Source organism: Theobroma cacao, chromosome 9 (genome assembly GCF_053813885.1).
Source record: "Theobroma cacao isolate CCN51 chromosome 9, ASM5381388v1, whole genome shotgun sequence".
NCBI classification, from domain to species: Eukaryota; Viridiplantae; Streptophyta; class Magnoliopsida; order Malvales; family Malvaceae; genus Theobroma; species Theobroma cacao.
The window spans coordinates 10,028,239-10,045,145 of record NC_142647.1 but is presented as its reverse complement, the minus strand read 5'-3'; the positions used below and the strand labels follow the sequence as shown (position 1 = coordinate 10,045,145).

The window sequence follows — 16,907 nt, the reverse complement described above, 5'->3', positions numbered from 1 at the left end:
GGACTTATACCTTACCTCCATAAGTACATAATTGAGATTAGAAAGAACTCTCAGAGGAAGTATTATTTCCTTTGCATAGAATCTACAAAAAGATGGAATTAAAAGTATTGCTTGTTTACAATAAAAAGTAATAGAATAAATAAGGGGTATCCCTTACACATTTTTAAATCTAACATATGGTAATTACTTCTATCAAGTTTCAATATTCCCCTTAAGTCACCTTTGACATTGTGGAAGACTTTGAGACCCTGGTGCAAATGCCCTTGATTTGATAGAAAATCTACAGCTTGGTTACTTTCACAATGAATGTGTGTGATCTTGTAGGAGAACTATTGCAATCTTTTCCATAATAGAAGCTAAAACATACCTAATGTCATGCGATCCCAAATTCCTTTCCATAGTTATGTTTGCAACTACCTTGGCATTCATTTCAGCTTTTATTTTTGAAAAATTAAGACCACGACATAGAAGAAGTCTTATTTCCAATGCAAGAAATTTAGCTTTCACAGAATTGTTTGGACCAAAATTTTCTAAAAAACCAAACAAAAACATATTTGTATGATCGCACACAAGTCTTCCCCTTGTGGCCTTTTGGACATGATCCGTAGAGCTCCCATCTACATTTAATTTAATTTCATCAAAGCAAGGTTTGAGCCATCTAATAATTTGTGGAGGTGGCAGATCCCGATTTGGGAAGTTAAACTTCCATACTTTTGCAATTTCCAAATCAGCTTTCCATTTCCATTTTTCTATTTGGTTCCATGTATGGAGTTGCGTCACGAGGTTCATAATTCTTTATATGACATATTCCGGATATATTCTCAAGTTCTATGCTTAGCTTCATTTCTTTCAACCGACAAGAACCAACAAATAAAAATAGGCAGTAACACTTTAATATGTCCTTTCTTTATGTAATCTCTAGAATAGTACCATGCCCACACAATTTGCAGAATGTTATTAGGCCAGATAACTGTAATTTGGAAAAATTTAGCAAAAAAATCTCAAACTTGTTGAGTTGTTACACATTGCTAAAGTACATGTATCAAAGTTTCCTCTAAATCACAACATTGGCACTTAGAAGCCATTTGAAATCCCTTGGACTTTAATTGTATATCAATTGGTATCCAATCGTGAATAGCTCTCTAAAAAAAGAGAGATATCTTTAGCGTGATGCTTTTGTGCCATAATAAATCAAAAACACTACTTACAGTTTGTTTTTGCCGCACCATCTCCCAAGCGCTTTTGGTAGTGAAGATGTTGTTTGATGTAGGGAGCCCATATGGGGTATCATCCTCTGAGTTTTCAATAGGAATGTTGACTACATCTTTATCATAAACTCTGGTAGGACTGTTTTTAACTTGTGCAAATCCCATGCACTATTCTCATAAAAATGGTTAACTTTGACCATAAAGTGAGAGTGAGAGGGAAAAGATCTTACCAAGAGTTGTTCACCTATCCAACAGTCATGCCAAAAAAAAAAAATACACTTTTACCAATCTTCCATCTGATGTCCTCTTCAGCTATTTGACAGCCATTCAACAATCACTTCCAAGTTGGAGAGTCATGGATTTTTGCTTGGACTTGTGTTGTAATTTGACCCCTACAATATTTGGATCTCATGAATCTTGCCCGTAGACTATTTGATGTCCTAAATCGTCACCAAAACTTGAGGTTAAAAGCTTTGAAGAGATCCATTAAGCTTTCAATGTTTAAGTGGCTTTCATTACTAGGAAAGCAGATTTTATTCCAAGTTGCCCAATGTATATATTTGGAAGATACAGTATCCCTTATAGAAAGCTGTTAAATATTCTTTCAATTTTCTCATCAACATAAAGTGGAGGCTTTAGCACTTGTAATAGATATAAAGTCATGGAAGAAAGCACACTCCTTACATTTGCCCTCTAGAGAGAGGATTGTGTTTTCCCAACCTGAAATTTTGTTTTTGATTTTAGATATAAGAAGTCAAAGAGAAAAGATTTTTTGGGTCCCTTTTATAGTGGTGCTCCCAAATAAGTTATTGGTAACTTTTTGTGAATAAATCCCGTTACAGAGTGAAAAATTTGTACTCTAGTGTTAGTCATTTTATTGCCAGTGATAAAACGGCTTTTCTACTGATTTATTTTTTGTCCAGATATCAACTCATACTCCTTCAAAAAATTATGAATTTTTTCCAAGGATGAACGATTTCTATTAATGAAAATAATTATTTCGTGAGCAAAAAAAAGATGACTTACCACCATAAAGCGTCTTGCTAAATTATGTAGAGAATTATATTTTCCTTAAAGCTCATTCAACCCTCTAGACTAGTGCTCTGCTGCTAAGATAAAAAGAGATGGAGATATCGAATCACCTTGCCTTAATCTTCTCTCAGATTTAAAATATCCCATTGATTTACTGTTAATCAATAAAGACAACCAGCAGTTAGATATACATCTCTGAATCAATCTAATCCATTGCTCATTAAAGCCAAAATGCAGCATCATGGTGAATAAGAAATTCCAATTTAATCGGTCATAAGCCTTCATCATGTCAAGCTTCAAGGCAATATTACCTATTTTAGCTTGCTGATCAATTCTGTGGATTGGTTTTTGAGTAAGAAGGATATTGCCGCTAATAAGTTTGCCACCCACAAACCCACTTTGATTTTTTGAGATTAATCTAGTCAATATTTTTGCGAGTCTATTTGCCAGAAGCTTGGTGACTATCTTGTTCAATATAATACATAGGCTTATTAGACGAAAATCACTCCAATATGCCGGATTAGAATTTTTTGGCAATAAAACAAGAGCTGTAGAAATTACCCCCTTTGGTAAAGTGCCCCCATGAAAGAAATTCCATCAAATCCTCCGAAATTATATTTCAACATTGCTGATAAAATACGGATGAAAACCCATCTAGACCCGCAATACTGTTTTTATCCATGTCAAAAACAGCATCTCGAATTTCCTACAAACTTGAGTTTGCACATAGGAGAGCATTATCATCATCGACAACAAGAGAAGGAATTAATGATGCATCAAAATAAGATAAATCACATTCTTTAGCCTTAAGTAGATTAGAGAAAAAATTCACTGCTCAATTTTGAATAATGGTCGGGTCCTCGATCATATTTCCTTAATCATCATTAATTCTAAAAATATGGTTCTTCACTCTTTTTTTCTGTACCATTATACGAAAGAATTTTGTATTTCTTTCACCTTTAACAACCCATTTAACACTGGTTTTTTGTTGCTAATAATCCTCCTCAATACTAAGGATATGATTAAGCTCGGTAAATGCTAAATGCATATTCTCCTTATTTGCGCTGATTGATCACCTTGGTATGGAATTTCAGCTTCCAACGCCTTTTTTTCTGCTGCTCGAACATGCTGAAATGTGTCCCTAAAAACTTATTTATTCCACCATTTTAGACCCTATTTGAGGCGTTGTTGTTTCCCCCAAAAAGCTGCCATACCCGAATCACGTATAGGCACCTTCCAACTACTTTCAACAAATTCCAAAAAGCCATGATGTTTGATCCAAGCATGTTGAAAACGGAAAGAACATGGTCCTCTCATAACCAAAATTTGAACATGAAATAAGTAATGGGCAATGGTCAGAGCCATCCCTCGAAAGATGCTGAACCCGAGTGGTGTCAAAATATTCCGCCCATGCATGTTTATATGATAACAGGTCAAGCCTCTGAAACATATTTGAGTTAGCCCATGTGAAAGGGTTGCCTCCACTATTTGGAATAGCACCATTCAGACCTTAGCAGACTAGAGATGGCTGAAACACTAGTAGAAAGACTGCTCAATCTTTTCAAACATTAGTGCAATTAAACTGTGCTTCACAACCAAGGCTTCACCTCCATCATCAAGATGAACAAGTGATCAATTTTTTTTATGCTATTCGCAACCTGACCATATAAGTCTTAGCCTACTATAAGATATTGTTTCATGACATTATCGTTGTCTGATCATCAAAGAGGATAATGGAATTTGTCACCGTTGTGCTTGCCTGCTCCAAAGTCATCCGAGCAACATCCATAGCTCAGAGCTTAGTGCTCTAAAATTAGATTTGAAATTTATGCATGTTATAAAAAGAGAAATCTTATATTATAAAATTTATTTTGTTAAAGAAGTAATATATATATATATATATATATATATTAAAATCAATGTCTCATATTACTTCCTTATATGTAATAGATCCATATCTCCCAATAACTTAACTTATCTTTTTAGATTTTTTAAGTTATTATATGTTTTGAGCTTTTACTTGTTCATTGAAAAAAATTAAATATTATTTATATTTAAAATTTTAAATAATTTTTATTTTTCATTTTTCAATAAAATTTTAATAATTGAGAAATTAATTAATATTCTTTCAAACTTTTGAAATTATGGTTGATTTTATAAGTCGTAAGTCCTATCTATAATCATGTTAAACCATTAATAATAACTAGTATAATAAAAATGAAAATAAAAAATATCAATAAACTAAAAAATTATTAATAATTTTTCTCAAAACCAAATTGTTAGTTTATTGCATAAAATTATTTTAAATTTGTAAATGGCTATTTATTCACTTGTTCTTTCGTATGATTTAATTATATCAGAAACCAAAATTATAAATATTATTTGAAATAGCTTAATGATAATTGAGAAAATTTAATCTGATTCAAATGATAGTGTAAACTTTTAATCCAATTGGATTTGATTTCAAAATTAATACTGTAAATCCGAAATAATTCAAACGTAAAATAATTAGAGTATTCTTTAACTCGAAACCAGGCGACCTAATCCCTCAGTTGCCATCTTGAAATCGGTATTATTCGAATGTGTACTGTATTATTCATTATATACAAATAAAAGTATGAAAGAAATAAGTATACTGCAGAAGAAAAAGAAAAAGCTGGTTTCAACAAAATAAAAGAGGTGGATACTTTTTTTAAAAAAAAAAAAAAACCGTAAAACAGAAAAGCCTGCTACAAGCCTTCGGCTTAGAATGCTCCCTCGATTTTCGTATTCAATTTTTCCAGACTTTTCACACAACGGAAATTCAACGGAGAAATAATCTCTCTCTTCCAATCTAATCGAATACTCAGCTCAATTTCCTCTCATGGCTTCCTTTCGCAGGCTTCTTCCTCTTTGCTCCTCCCTCAACGTATCTCTCTCTCTCTCTCTCTCTCTATTTTTATTTCAGATTTGTAACACTAATAATAATAATAATCTCTCTTTACATGTTTCTTTGTTGCAGAGAACGAGCTTTTCTTCTCCTAGAGTTCGAGAAGGTCCTCTTTTTTTTTTTTTTCACTCTTTTTTGTTTTATTTTGTGGTTTAATATTCTTAATGTTTTAAATCTGTAAATTTGAACTCTAATATTGATGCGCCATTTTTTTTCTTTTCGTTTGTTTTTGTGTTTTAATGTTTCAAACCTTTATATTTGGATTGTGATAATTATGTTTCGTTCGTGTGTGTGTGTGTGTGTACTTTTTAAGTGTTTACTTAGTAGTGAGTTGCTGAATTATTAGTATCGTTATTATTATTTAGGATTAGGAGCAAATGTTCGAGGCTACAGTGGAATTGCACCCTCTGAGGAAACGATATCAAAGTTTGAGGAAGGAATAAGGCGAGCTGAGGCGGATTTGGTGGTTAATGATGACATTGACAAGATTCGGAGGGAATTTGATGCTGCCAAACGGAGTTTCCTTAAGATTCCCGAAGCACTCAAGGCAATGCCGAAGACAAATCCTGAAGGTTCAATTATGTTCTCTTCCCTTTTGTTTAATTTTAATCTATTTTAGAAGAAATGTGATTATTGTATAAGTTTTTAGTATTCAAAATGTTTTTTTTTATGTGTCAATTAGGGATATATGTCAATAGGAGTATTAGACTGGATCTTATTCAAGTATATGGATTCGACTATGATTTTACGTTGGCACATTACTCTGCTAACTTGCAGAGTTTGATATATGATCTCGCAAAGGAGCATATGGTGAATGAGGTTAGTATTTGTGTAATATAATAGTGCAGTTATGTGGTCAATGTTTTTAGTGTGTGGCGTATTGTAGGTCTTGATGGATTGTTTTGTGTTGGATTTCTTGCAGTTTAGGTATCCTGAGGTTTGCATGAGTTTTAAATATGATCCATCTTTTCCCATTAGAGGACTGTACTATGACAAGCAGAATGGGTGTCTCTTGAAGTTGGATTTTTTTGGTTCAATAGAGCCAGATGGGTGCTTCTACGGTCGTCGCCAGGTACTGATTAATAATTTGTAATGACATAGATGTTGTTCTTATTGTACAATGCTTAAACAGAGTCTGTATTTACTGTTTAGTATGTGTAGTTTATTGACAAGATAAAGTAGTAATGTATCATTGAGGGTGGAAAAGGGATAGAAAGTGCTGCCCCCCATTGTATTGCCTAATTGAAGGCCTTTCCAAGAAAAAAAAAGAAAAAGGAGAATGTAAGAGAAACCTTCCATGTTTAACGTGGCAGTTTGCTAGTGGAATGGTTTTGGCACCTATTATGGTGTAAGTTTTTATTTACTTAAAACTTGTGAAAGCATCGGCCAGTTCTGTTAATAACCAAAAAAAAAAAAAATCTTGAGCTCTCTCAGTCATGTACGCTTACTACGGAATTCATACAGATCTGTATGAAAAGGATTTTGTTTCTAATTATGCTACTTATAATGCAGGTAGGTGAGAAGGAAATAGAAGAGATATATGGCACAAGACATATTGGCCGTGACCAGGCGCGTGAGCTTGTGGGCTTGATGGACTTTTTCTGCTTCAGCGAGGTTCGTTTAATTAGTCATTGCATTGTTTGTTTGCATGGGAAGTCTAACAAGGTTTTCTTTCGAGCATTGACATTATATCCAGCATGGTTGTGGCTTTTGCATACATTTCATAGCTGTGTAACACACGTTGTATATGTATGTCTAAATAATATATCATGTTGACTCACTCAAATCGTCAACTCACATCCTATGAATGCTTGTCAAAACATTATGGTCTGCTGGAAATATTTGGGTAAGAGACACTCCAACAAAACACACAAAGCATGCACGTTAATGCCTCCTAATACCTTTGAGGAACTGTTGTCTTGGTACTTTTGAGTTACTGCTGATGCTTCCTCTTTTCTTCTTCTTCTACTTCTTCGTCACTCCCATGTTTGATGAAATAATAGAACAAGCTCCCTTTCTATATATCTGATAAATTCAAAAGTGCCTTTGTTGATTTGCATATCTACTTGCTCACATAGATAAAGAGGTACGCTTTTTAAGCATGATTCTTATATATGAGACGGTTGGCCCCTTCTTGAACTGTTTGCCTTTTATGAGCTGCACGTATTTTGTTCTAGTTTGAAGTCTCTGATCATTTTCTTTTCATCATCTTTGTAGGCATGCCTCATTGCTGATATTGTGCAGTATTTCGTTGATGCTAAACTAGAATTCGATGCCTGTTATATATATCAAGATGTCAATCGTGCAATTGAGCATGTTCATCGAAGTGGTTTGGTTCATAGAGGAATTCTTTCTGATCCTCATCGATATCTAGTAAAAAATGTAAGTTCTAACTATTTGTCTATGCTATGTTATGTGCTTTAGTTATTTTAAACTTGGCTTGCTTTTTACTTTCAAAGAAAGGCTATTCTAAAGTTTGATCATGTCATCTGTGAATCAAGGAATACTAACCTGCCATTTGTGGTGTATTTTTCAGGGTCAGCTATTACACTTTCTTAGGCTGTTAAAGGAGAAAGGGAAGAAACTTTTCTTGCTGACAAACTCACCGTATTATTTTGTTGATGGAGGGATGCAGTTTATGTTGGAGGTAGTTAACATTGCAGTTACACATATACCTTCTCATTTGTAGTTCTTGGAAATCCTAACGGACAATTCAAATATTTTACTGCTTGTAAACCCTTCACATTTCTAGTTCAGTTTCTGACACAATTTGACATCCTTCAGGCCCCCACCCCCACCTGTCCAATTTCTCATTCATCCCTTTTACTTTCTAAACATAGAGAAGAGATATTTAATGTCAATATGCTTTAATGTATTCAACAATATCAATTGTGAAATTCTTTCAGTAATGATTCTGTTTCATTTCAACATTGCATTTCAGATGGAATTTTTCTTTGTTGAAGTTGTTATTTTTGGGTGTGTTTTTGTTCTTTTTTTTTCCTATTTGCTATATAATGTGCAAACAAATCTCTAGGGAATTGCAAAGAGGACCTTTCAAAATACATGATATGTTTAAGTTGAAATAACTCAGGTGGATGAATGATGCCACTGCCATTAAGATATGTTGGGAAGAAGACAAGAAACTTAAATACCGGACTATATAACATCAGCTCTCTCCCTGCCCCTACCCCTACCTCTGCCCCCTGCATATGCATGTAGAAAATAATATTGTAAATGGAAGGTGTTTGAGGTGAATTTCTTTTATCTTCAATGATGTACTTACACTCATGCATGTGTATGGATTCAATTTATAAGGGTAGTGACTAATTTGCATATACACATGTATGTATGTAATATCTGAAAATTTTCACCTTCAAAGTTGCTGGTCACATTAATCAGTTCGCTATAGTTGTGCACATTTGCTTGTTCATTAGTGTATTCGTGTCATTCCATTCTTAGTTTCATGCATAGAAATGTTTGTAGTGAACTTTCTGAGCTAAGTTTGCTGTGTTTGTTAGGATTCTACGGGTGGCAGAGATTCGTGGACGGAGCTTTTTGATGTTGTAATTGCAAAAGCTAATAAGCCAGAGTTTTACACTTCTGAGCGTCCATTCCGGTTTGAATCTCCAACTTGTTAAATTTTCTATATATTTGTTTTATATGGACTGTAAAGGGGAAATCTGACCTGTTTTCCTTGCATTTAACTTACAAATCAAAACTACCACACTTTAGACTGGGCTGCTATCAAGAATCTTGGCAGGTGTTGTTTTAATCAGCTGATATCCTAGAGAGAAGAATTGCATGGATAAAACAAAACAGTAAAACATGTCGTTTCACTAAGCATATCTTAGGTGAAAATCTGAAGTGTTTTCCTTGCATTTAAGTTACAAATCAAAACTACCACACTTTATACTGGGCTGCTATCAAGAATCTTGGCAGGTGTTGTTTTAATCAGCTGATATCCTAGAGAGAAGAATTGTATGGATAAAACAAAACAGTAAAACATGTCGTTTCACTAAGCATATCGTAGGTGATTGATTTTAATTTTTCCTTTCTGCTACAATGATATGAAAGAGCTATATTGAACTAATTTGGCACCCTCTTTAGACTTTTGTTTTAGAGTTCATCTTGAGGAATAACTTATTTGGAAAAAAATGATGAAAAAGAACACCTACTATGTTGGGAAGGGTTTGGAGAAACTCTTCCTACATGGCATTGGTAATGGTGGGCTTAGGGTTAGAACAAAGGGAAGTTTAGGTTTTATAGTAGCTGAAGAAAGTAGATAGAGAAAATAGAGTTGATTTGATCAAATTATCATGGAAAATACTGGTTTGAGTTGAAGAATTAGTTTGCTAAAAATTTTCTGGCGCCATGTAGGGAGGAAAGGAGAAACCAAAATAATACTCAGTCTGATAGTCAAAAAAAAAAAAAAAAACATGATTATACAGTTATGTAAAGGGACTCTTAACCCACCAAAGCTGGAATACCTAGTAGAAACTAGCTTATAAATAAGTAAACAACCAACACAAACTTAAAGGCAAACCTGAACTCCTAGAATCTTACAGACAAACTTGTCCAGATAATTTTTAAAATCTAGTATGCAGAGATTCAAAAAATAGATCTGCCCCTGAAGGTGAAAGTTTTCTTAATTGCTGAAGACTATAACTGCAGAAGCAAGATAAGAAACTGTGATTTCTTGGCTGCTTTAATTCGGTCTTGCCTTACGTTTTATACCTCCCTTGGCATTTGTTCTGTTCTTGATAAAGCAATTGCATGCTATGCTTTATCATATTTTTTGATCAGTCTTCTGGAAATAAAATCGCAGGTGCTATGACACTGAGAAGGACACTCTAGCTTTTACAAAAGTGGATAAATTTCTTCAAAATAAAATATATTACCACGGGTGCCTCAAATCCTTTCTCCAAATTACAAAGTGGAATGGTCCAGAGGTATATCATGCTTTATAATTCATATTTAATGATCCGGTAGCATTATTTACGATCTTGTACATGTTTGATCAACCATTTGTAACTAGATTACTGTAAGTGCTTGCTGATGGGAGCATTTTGCTGCTCCATTTTCATTTTTAGGTGATATACTTTGGTGATCACCTATTTAGTGACTTAAGAGGCCCTTCAAAGGCTGGTTGGCGGACTGCTGCGATCATCCAGGAACTAGAAGTATGCCTTCTTTCACATTCTTATCCCCTTGTCTTTAAATGCTACTAATACTCAGTCAGGACTTACTTTCCAAATATGTTTTCTGTTAAGGGGCTTGTGGTTTCCTTTTATGTTTACATATATTGGATGATATACCACTAGTAAAGGTGATGGAAGGAATTAGAACAGTATCATAATAGCTTAAAATAACTAGCGACATTTATGATTGGCCATTTTTGGGCTGAGTATTGCTTTTGTTTGTATGGTAAGGTTAAGTTGTATCTATATGCATTGTACCATTTTTGACGATAGAAAATTTGGGTACATGCAAAGGTAGTGTTCAGTTCAGCCTAGCCAAGCCAAGCAGAGCAAGAAACTGAAGCTTCAGAAATCTTAAAACTTGATGTTTGCGTTTTTCTGAAATTTGAGTCTAGCCTATCTCCCCAATCTTGAACTTAGTCCACAGAAACTTATTGCTTTTCAAACACATTTATGCTCTTTTATTATTGTTCTTTTGAATCGGCTTTGCTCTGTTCAGTTGCTTCAAATTTGAGCCTGGTGTCAAGCTGGAAGAGACTTGTTTAGGTTTCAAAAGCCTACTTCAATAGTTGAATTTTAAGATGACACCAAAAACAACAACAGCATTTTATTATTTTAAACAATAAATAAAATCATATATCATATGATATATTGTTATATGATCTAAAAAGTGTAAAGCTTGTGCTTGGTTCATTTAAGTTAATGAGTCTGAGACCATTTTTTAATATGTTACAAGCAGGATCAAGCAGATAACTGCTCATGCCTTATTCTTTTCCTTCCATACTTGAATCTGTTTTTTGCCTTTTGCGACTTTTTTTTTTTATATTAGAAATCTCAGAATTACCTTTGAGAATAAAACTAATGTAATGCTTCCAATGAGAGCAACTGAGAGTCAATTACTATTTAATAACTTTCTACATATTTCCTATCGCTTTCTTGCCACAGAAAGTACAAACCACTGTGCTAATTGAGGAATGCAATTTTCATGTAAGGCCATGATCGTGTAAGGCCATGATCGTATTTTTTGATGTTCTGACTAAAACTTGAACTGACCGTTTAGCAGACAAATCCAAAATGCTAGGCTAGTGATGCAGTTTGGAGGCTTAAGGGGAAGTTGATTAATTCAGTACAGAGGGAAATGAAGAATCAAAGTCAAAACAAAAACAAAGGCTTGAGTCAACCCCACAAGGAAAGAGTATCTGATAATAAGATATTTATGGAAACTCTACTATGATAGATAAACATAACTGCTTTATTACTGAGATAAACTAGCAGATGATTGTAACCACTAAAAACTAAAAGTTAAATGGGGAGAGATAGAGAGAGATAAACAGATGGACAGAGAGAGATAAAGTAGCACTATAGATACTGCACAAGTAACAAGATTATGCATAGGCCAAACATCTCACAAGCTATTCAAGCTCAGCTCTTGATTTTCTTTGATACAATGCTGAATGTTCTTTGTTGTGATAAATAGAGGCATGTTTCCATATAGAGGCTAACTGGTCATTCAATAGTATTAGTGATGGATTTGCATATTGGGAAGGAAAATTGTATAGAAAACATGAGAAGTATGATATGTAAATGACTGACAGCTTTGTCTTAAATTATTAACTGGCAAAGAATCAAAAATTTCATTGATGTTAAGCATTTTTTTTCTTTAAAGCGACTTAGGCTGCAATGATTTCTTCCATTAGAGGAGTTCTATATTTGATATCCTACTTCACTTTTTGAGGCTTTGAGCTTTATCTTTAACTTTTCTGTGCTTTTATCTGCAAGTTATAAGACAAACTTTTCATGTCCTTTAGGGTTTTTTTTTTTTTTAATTGCAGAGTGAAATACGCATGCAAAACGAGGATAGTTATCGATTTGAACAGGTATTTATTTTTGTCTCTGGGGTATTTGGAACTTATTTTCATTGCCTGATATTTATTTGATATTGGTGAAAAGGGGTGGGCTGCCTTGTTTAGTTATTTAGTAACTTAGAGATTGATTGAGTTGAATGGAGTACAATATAGAGTACTTGCTTCTGTTTACTTTTGTATTATTTGCAAAGTTTTATCTTCTTTTTCTGCAATTGGACAACTCAACAATAGAATTTTTTACTTTATCCTCTTAAAAATCTTCTTTCAATGCAGGCAAAATTTCATATACTACAGGAATTGCTTGGGAGGTTACATGCAACTGTAGCCAATAATAAGAGAAGTGAGGCATACAAGTTACTTATGGATGAACTAAATGAAGAGAGGCAGAAAGCACGCTCCATGATGAAGAGAATGTTCAATAGATCTTTTGGGGCCACCTTCCTCACTGACAAAGGTCAAGAATCTGCTTTTGCATATCACATCCATCAATATGCCGATGTTTACACTAGTAAACCAGAGAACTTCTTGTTCTATTCACCTGAGACATGGCTCCATGCACCCTTTGATATCAAGATCATGCCTCATCATGTGAAGGTATATCATGACCTTCTCAACTTTCTAATTTGAGATGAACCAAAGATACTTTTTATTACTTTTTTTTCTTTTTTTTTTACTTTGATTTACTTTCCGAAAATAAAATATGCACCTGCCTGCTGCCTGCCACTATAACTACAAATAGGTCTGGTTTTAGAGAATTCCCAATATTGTTTTGGTGGTTATTTCCATGGCAGCAACATGGGTGTTTTGGTGGTAATGCAGAGATAATTGGTAAGGTACGGGTGGCAGTGTGGTGTTGAAATGGGGAAGTTTATGTTCTTTCTTTTATGGGGCTAATTATATGCTTGTGCTGTGGAAGGGGTGATGTGGGACAGCTGGGTGATCATGGTTTATTGCAGCTTCTAGATTAGAATTTCTTAAGCAAAAAGAGAATTTAATCCCCTTTTTTCTAAAAGAATTCAAATCTAAAAGAGATCTCTAATATTCAAATCACACCAAAGGTTGATTCTGTTACAGAATAAAAAAACTAATAATGCTGGAAATTCTCTAATCAAATAGAAAGAATACATACTTGGAGAAAAAAAAAAGGAAAGAAGATGAAGAAAGAAAGATTACATTGATATATGTAGACTCCTAGTATTTCCTACTCCAAAAAACTTACAAACTTGACTTAAAATAACATCTAGGCAAAACCCATATTAGACTCAGAATCTGCTATAAGTAGCAAACCCGAAATTGGCAGAAACACCCCTGGAAGTTAATATTTTAAAAAATAAAACACACACAGAGAAACTAATAATACTCTGAATCAAAAAATAAATTGAAATGAGAATCTGTAATGTAAGCTTAAAGAAACATAAGTTTAAGACTCAGAAATAACCAATAAACCCTGCTCAAGCTCCCAACTCGTATTCTCTTTGCTATATATGTGCTAAATTTTGGTAAAATGGAACCTAAGCATGCCTTTTAGATACTGTTGGAGGCCGTTTCCCTCATGCTCAATCAAGGTTTACATATGGTGGCAGGTATGTGGAGGACTAAGATTTGGGGTTTACTTGTCATTGGTTATGTTAAGATTGGGGTACAGCAGATTTGAAGCCTGCTTTCTGTTGCTTCTAGAAAATAAGATCTTTCTATGAGAATAGCTTGCTTTTGGACTGAGAATTGGTTTGGCACTGCTGTCATGGTGGAAAACAAAGAAGTCACCACCTTTAATCCCCCATGGATATTTCTAATTAAAAAAAAATCTAACTGCAAATTTTACAAGAATTTCGGATTTGAATTGGTAAATACTAATGTCCTATGTTTCAAACATTTATGAAAATTTTCCAAATACCTTATCCCAACAAAACATAAAATTCACCATCTGCTCCAAATAATTGGACTATGAGGATTCAAATCTTAAAATTCTTATGGTCGAGAAAATGTTGGTTTTACGGTCTGTTTTACAGATCTGCTGGCTTCAGTTTAATTTTTTATGTGTTTTACACATATCTGCTTCCATTTAAGCACCTAATAACTGTCAACAGTGCATCATATGGTGCTACCTTGGACCATCTGCATGGATAGTGTTCAAATATTGATATCTTTTTTCTTTTAACAAATGTAAATAGAGATAAAAACTGTATCTTTTCTATAAAAGGTCATTGAAATCACTCTCCCTGATTTCACATTTATGCATTACTTGCCAAAGGTGCACAGGTTGGGCGTACCAAATAAATATTATGCCAATGTTTGCCAGTTGTGAAAAGATTTGAACTCAATTATTTCTATTTGATAAATTTATAGACACCTGATAAAGTTGTTTTTCATACAAACATTTTGTGTTATCTTTTGAAATGTTAATAAAGTCAACCTATTGTTGCTTGATCTCTGATGCCGAATTATTATCTCCATCTCCTCTCCTTTTTTTCAGGTTCCATCAAGTTTGTTCAAAAATCAGTAGATGTTACTTCTCAATGCCATAAAGGATGGGACGTTTCTTAAAGTTTCATCATTTTATTCAGCTCCAAATGTGGCTAGGATGGCCATTTGTTGATGTTTCTGTCATGAGGGTGACCGTGGTATTATGCTCGTGTTCAGTGATTGGGTGGGAACTGCATGACAAATAATTCACGTTGCTTGTAAGTAACAGTATATAATGTGCATCATCTTCCATTCTTTGATATTAATTAAATCCTCAAAATGTTTGTTCATTTTTATGAACATCATAAAATAGAATTTGGAGAAATAGGGACCTTTAATTTGGTCCAGATTAAATATATGGAAAAATAGGATACATAATGTAACATTGGCTTTGTGGTTGCCTCAATTTACAAAATTGATAAATTTTATTTTGCAGTTTTAATGGAAAAAATTGCATTAAGTAGTGTGAACTGTCTGTTATTTCCGCTTCAAAGTTTGTGAGTCTTTGACCTGTTTGTTATAAAGATGAGCAGCAGTTATTGACTGCATTTGCAATGAACTGCTATTGGATTCATTACCGATTCTGTTCCCTAGCTATTTCTTGAGTTACCGTTCTTCATCAAATTGTTATATTTGAATTTGTAAGCAATATGAGCACTGTAGATGGGATTAGATCCACTCTATTTTAAGATGATTGTTTACCCTTTTCTAATTCTTTAACACTGATCTAGCTTAAACTTAGCTCTTCTTTGACCTTAATGGAACATCGATCCCAAGTTGTTTCAACTTTCTAGATAGCAACGCATGTGCTTGCATATCTAATAAATAAAATGTTATTATTATTAGTTTATGTTGTTTGCATTTAGTTTGCAAAAAACGCAAGATAAGAGAAGTCTATTACTAGTTCATTTAATTTCAAAGTGTCAGCTGCATCTGCGCATTCAGCAATTGATTTTCTCTTCCCTTCTTATATATTATTTCAACCATTTAGTTTTTCCTTTCATTTATAATATAATAATTAGCTTAAAATTCTCTTCTTTTCTCTATTTTTCAATTTTTGGATCTCATTTCCTTTGTATCTCTTCGTCCAGTCCTTCAGCCATAATTATTGTTTCCCTCTGGGATTTGGTTTTTATATGACAAGATATGATATAACTTTATGTTGTCCTTAAGGTAGAATCATGAGATAGGTGAGTGAGATTTATAGAATGAGAAAAGATTACTTCTTATTGTATAATATAAGGCTCAATAGGTCTTTTCTATGTGGCTATAGTCAATGTTGTCATGATTTTGAATACTTTGTGGTGCGTCCTCACTAAGAAATGGAGTTTCTGTATCAAGGTATTTTGTAATCTATAAACTTATTTCCTAAACTGTTGTGGTTTTAAACTTATTTCGCACTTCATTGTATAATTCGTCACATCATTGCTAGGCCCATTTTTTGATTACTTGGTTGTTGTCTATTATGTGATCTTTGCAAATTGCAAATTGTAGTGTACATAAATTAATGTAAATTTAAATTTAATGTAGATAGGACTAGTACTTAAATTTAAATGATGTAAATAGGATGAACATTTATATTTAAATACTTTAACCATTTATGTTAAGTTTGAATTGTAGATAAATTAGATAAAGGGTTAGCATGTCTATTAATATCCCTCATTGTTCATTTGTAAACACGTCAAATTTGAGATTAACATCTCATTTCTCACAAATTTATTTCTCTTCTTTCTGTCTTATCTATGTCTAAGGTCGCATGACACGTGCTTAAGGTACTTACCTTTTAACACTTGTACTTATCCAAAATACTGAGGCTCTTTTGGTGTCACATCTATTTTTATTGAAAGTTCAAAAATGTTAACGATCCTAATTTTTTTAAAAAAAATAGGTAGGGAAAATTGAAAAAACTTTTTTTATGCCAATTAATTTTTGAGTTCTAAGAATATACTTTATAAATTTGACTAGTACTTTTTCTTTTCTTTTTTTTTTTAATATTTGTTGTTTTTTGTTTTTAATTTATGGCAAACCTTATCCGACCTTGGTGGGGAGGTGTAACTCTTCCTCTCATCATCCCAAGGTAATTATACTTTATATTATTATTCTATACACAACCTTGGTTAGACTATGGTCCAATATTTATTTAATAATTAATGATTAATTTATTAATTTTTTATAATATACTTTTAATGAGATATGTTTGTAAAGTTTAAAA

The 16,907-nt window shown here is 33.3% G+C and overlaps 1 protein-coding gene across 1 annotated transcript; it reads left to right on the top strand.

Moving 5' to 3' along the window:
* The first annotated feature begins 4,892 nt into the window (after window positions 1–4,892).
* Window positions 4,893–14,985, top strand: LOC18589063 (HAD-superfamily hydrolase, subfamily IG, 5'-nucleotidase). Its single transcript, XM_018127809.2, has 14 exons — window positions 4,893–5,148; window positions 5,242–5,275; window positions 5,535–5,741; window positions 5,852–5,988; window positions 6,092–6,241; window positions 6,682–6,783; window positions 7,387–7,551; window positions 7,706–7,816; window positions 8,688–8,785; window positions 9,995–10,118; window positions 10,260–10,349; window positions 12,200–12,244; window positions 12,506–12,826; window positions 14,706–14,985. Exons 1-14 carry the CDS (start codon window positions 5,104–5,106, stop codon window positions 14,733–14,735), a joined length of 1,659 nt encoding a protein of 552 aa, XP_017983298.2. The 5' UTR covers window positions 4,893–5,103; the 3' UTR covers window positions 14,736–14,985.
* Window positions 14,986–16,907: the final 1,922 nt, after the last annotated feature.

Coding starts and splice junctions, on each gene's coding strand:
- LOC18589063 (XM_018127809.2), top strand. CDS start 5,104: ATGGCTTCCTTTCGCAGGCTTCTTCCTCTTTGCTCCTCCCTCAAC. Junction 6,242..6,681: donor GCTTCTACGGTCGTCGCCAG/GTACTGATTAAT, acceptor CTTATAATGCAG/GTAGGTGAGAAGGAAATAGA. Junction 12,827..14,705: donor TCATGCCTCATCATGTGAAG/GTATATCATGAC, acceptor CCTTTTTTTCAG/GTTCCATCAAGTTTGTTCAA.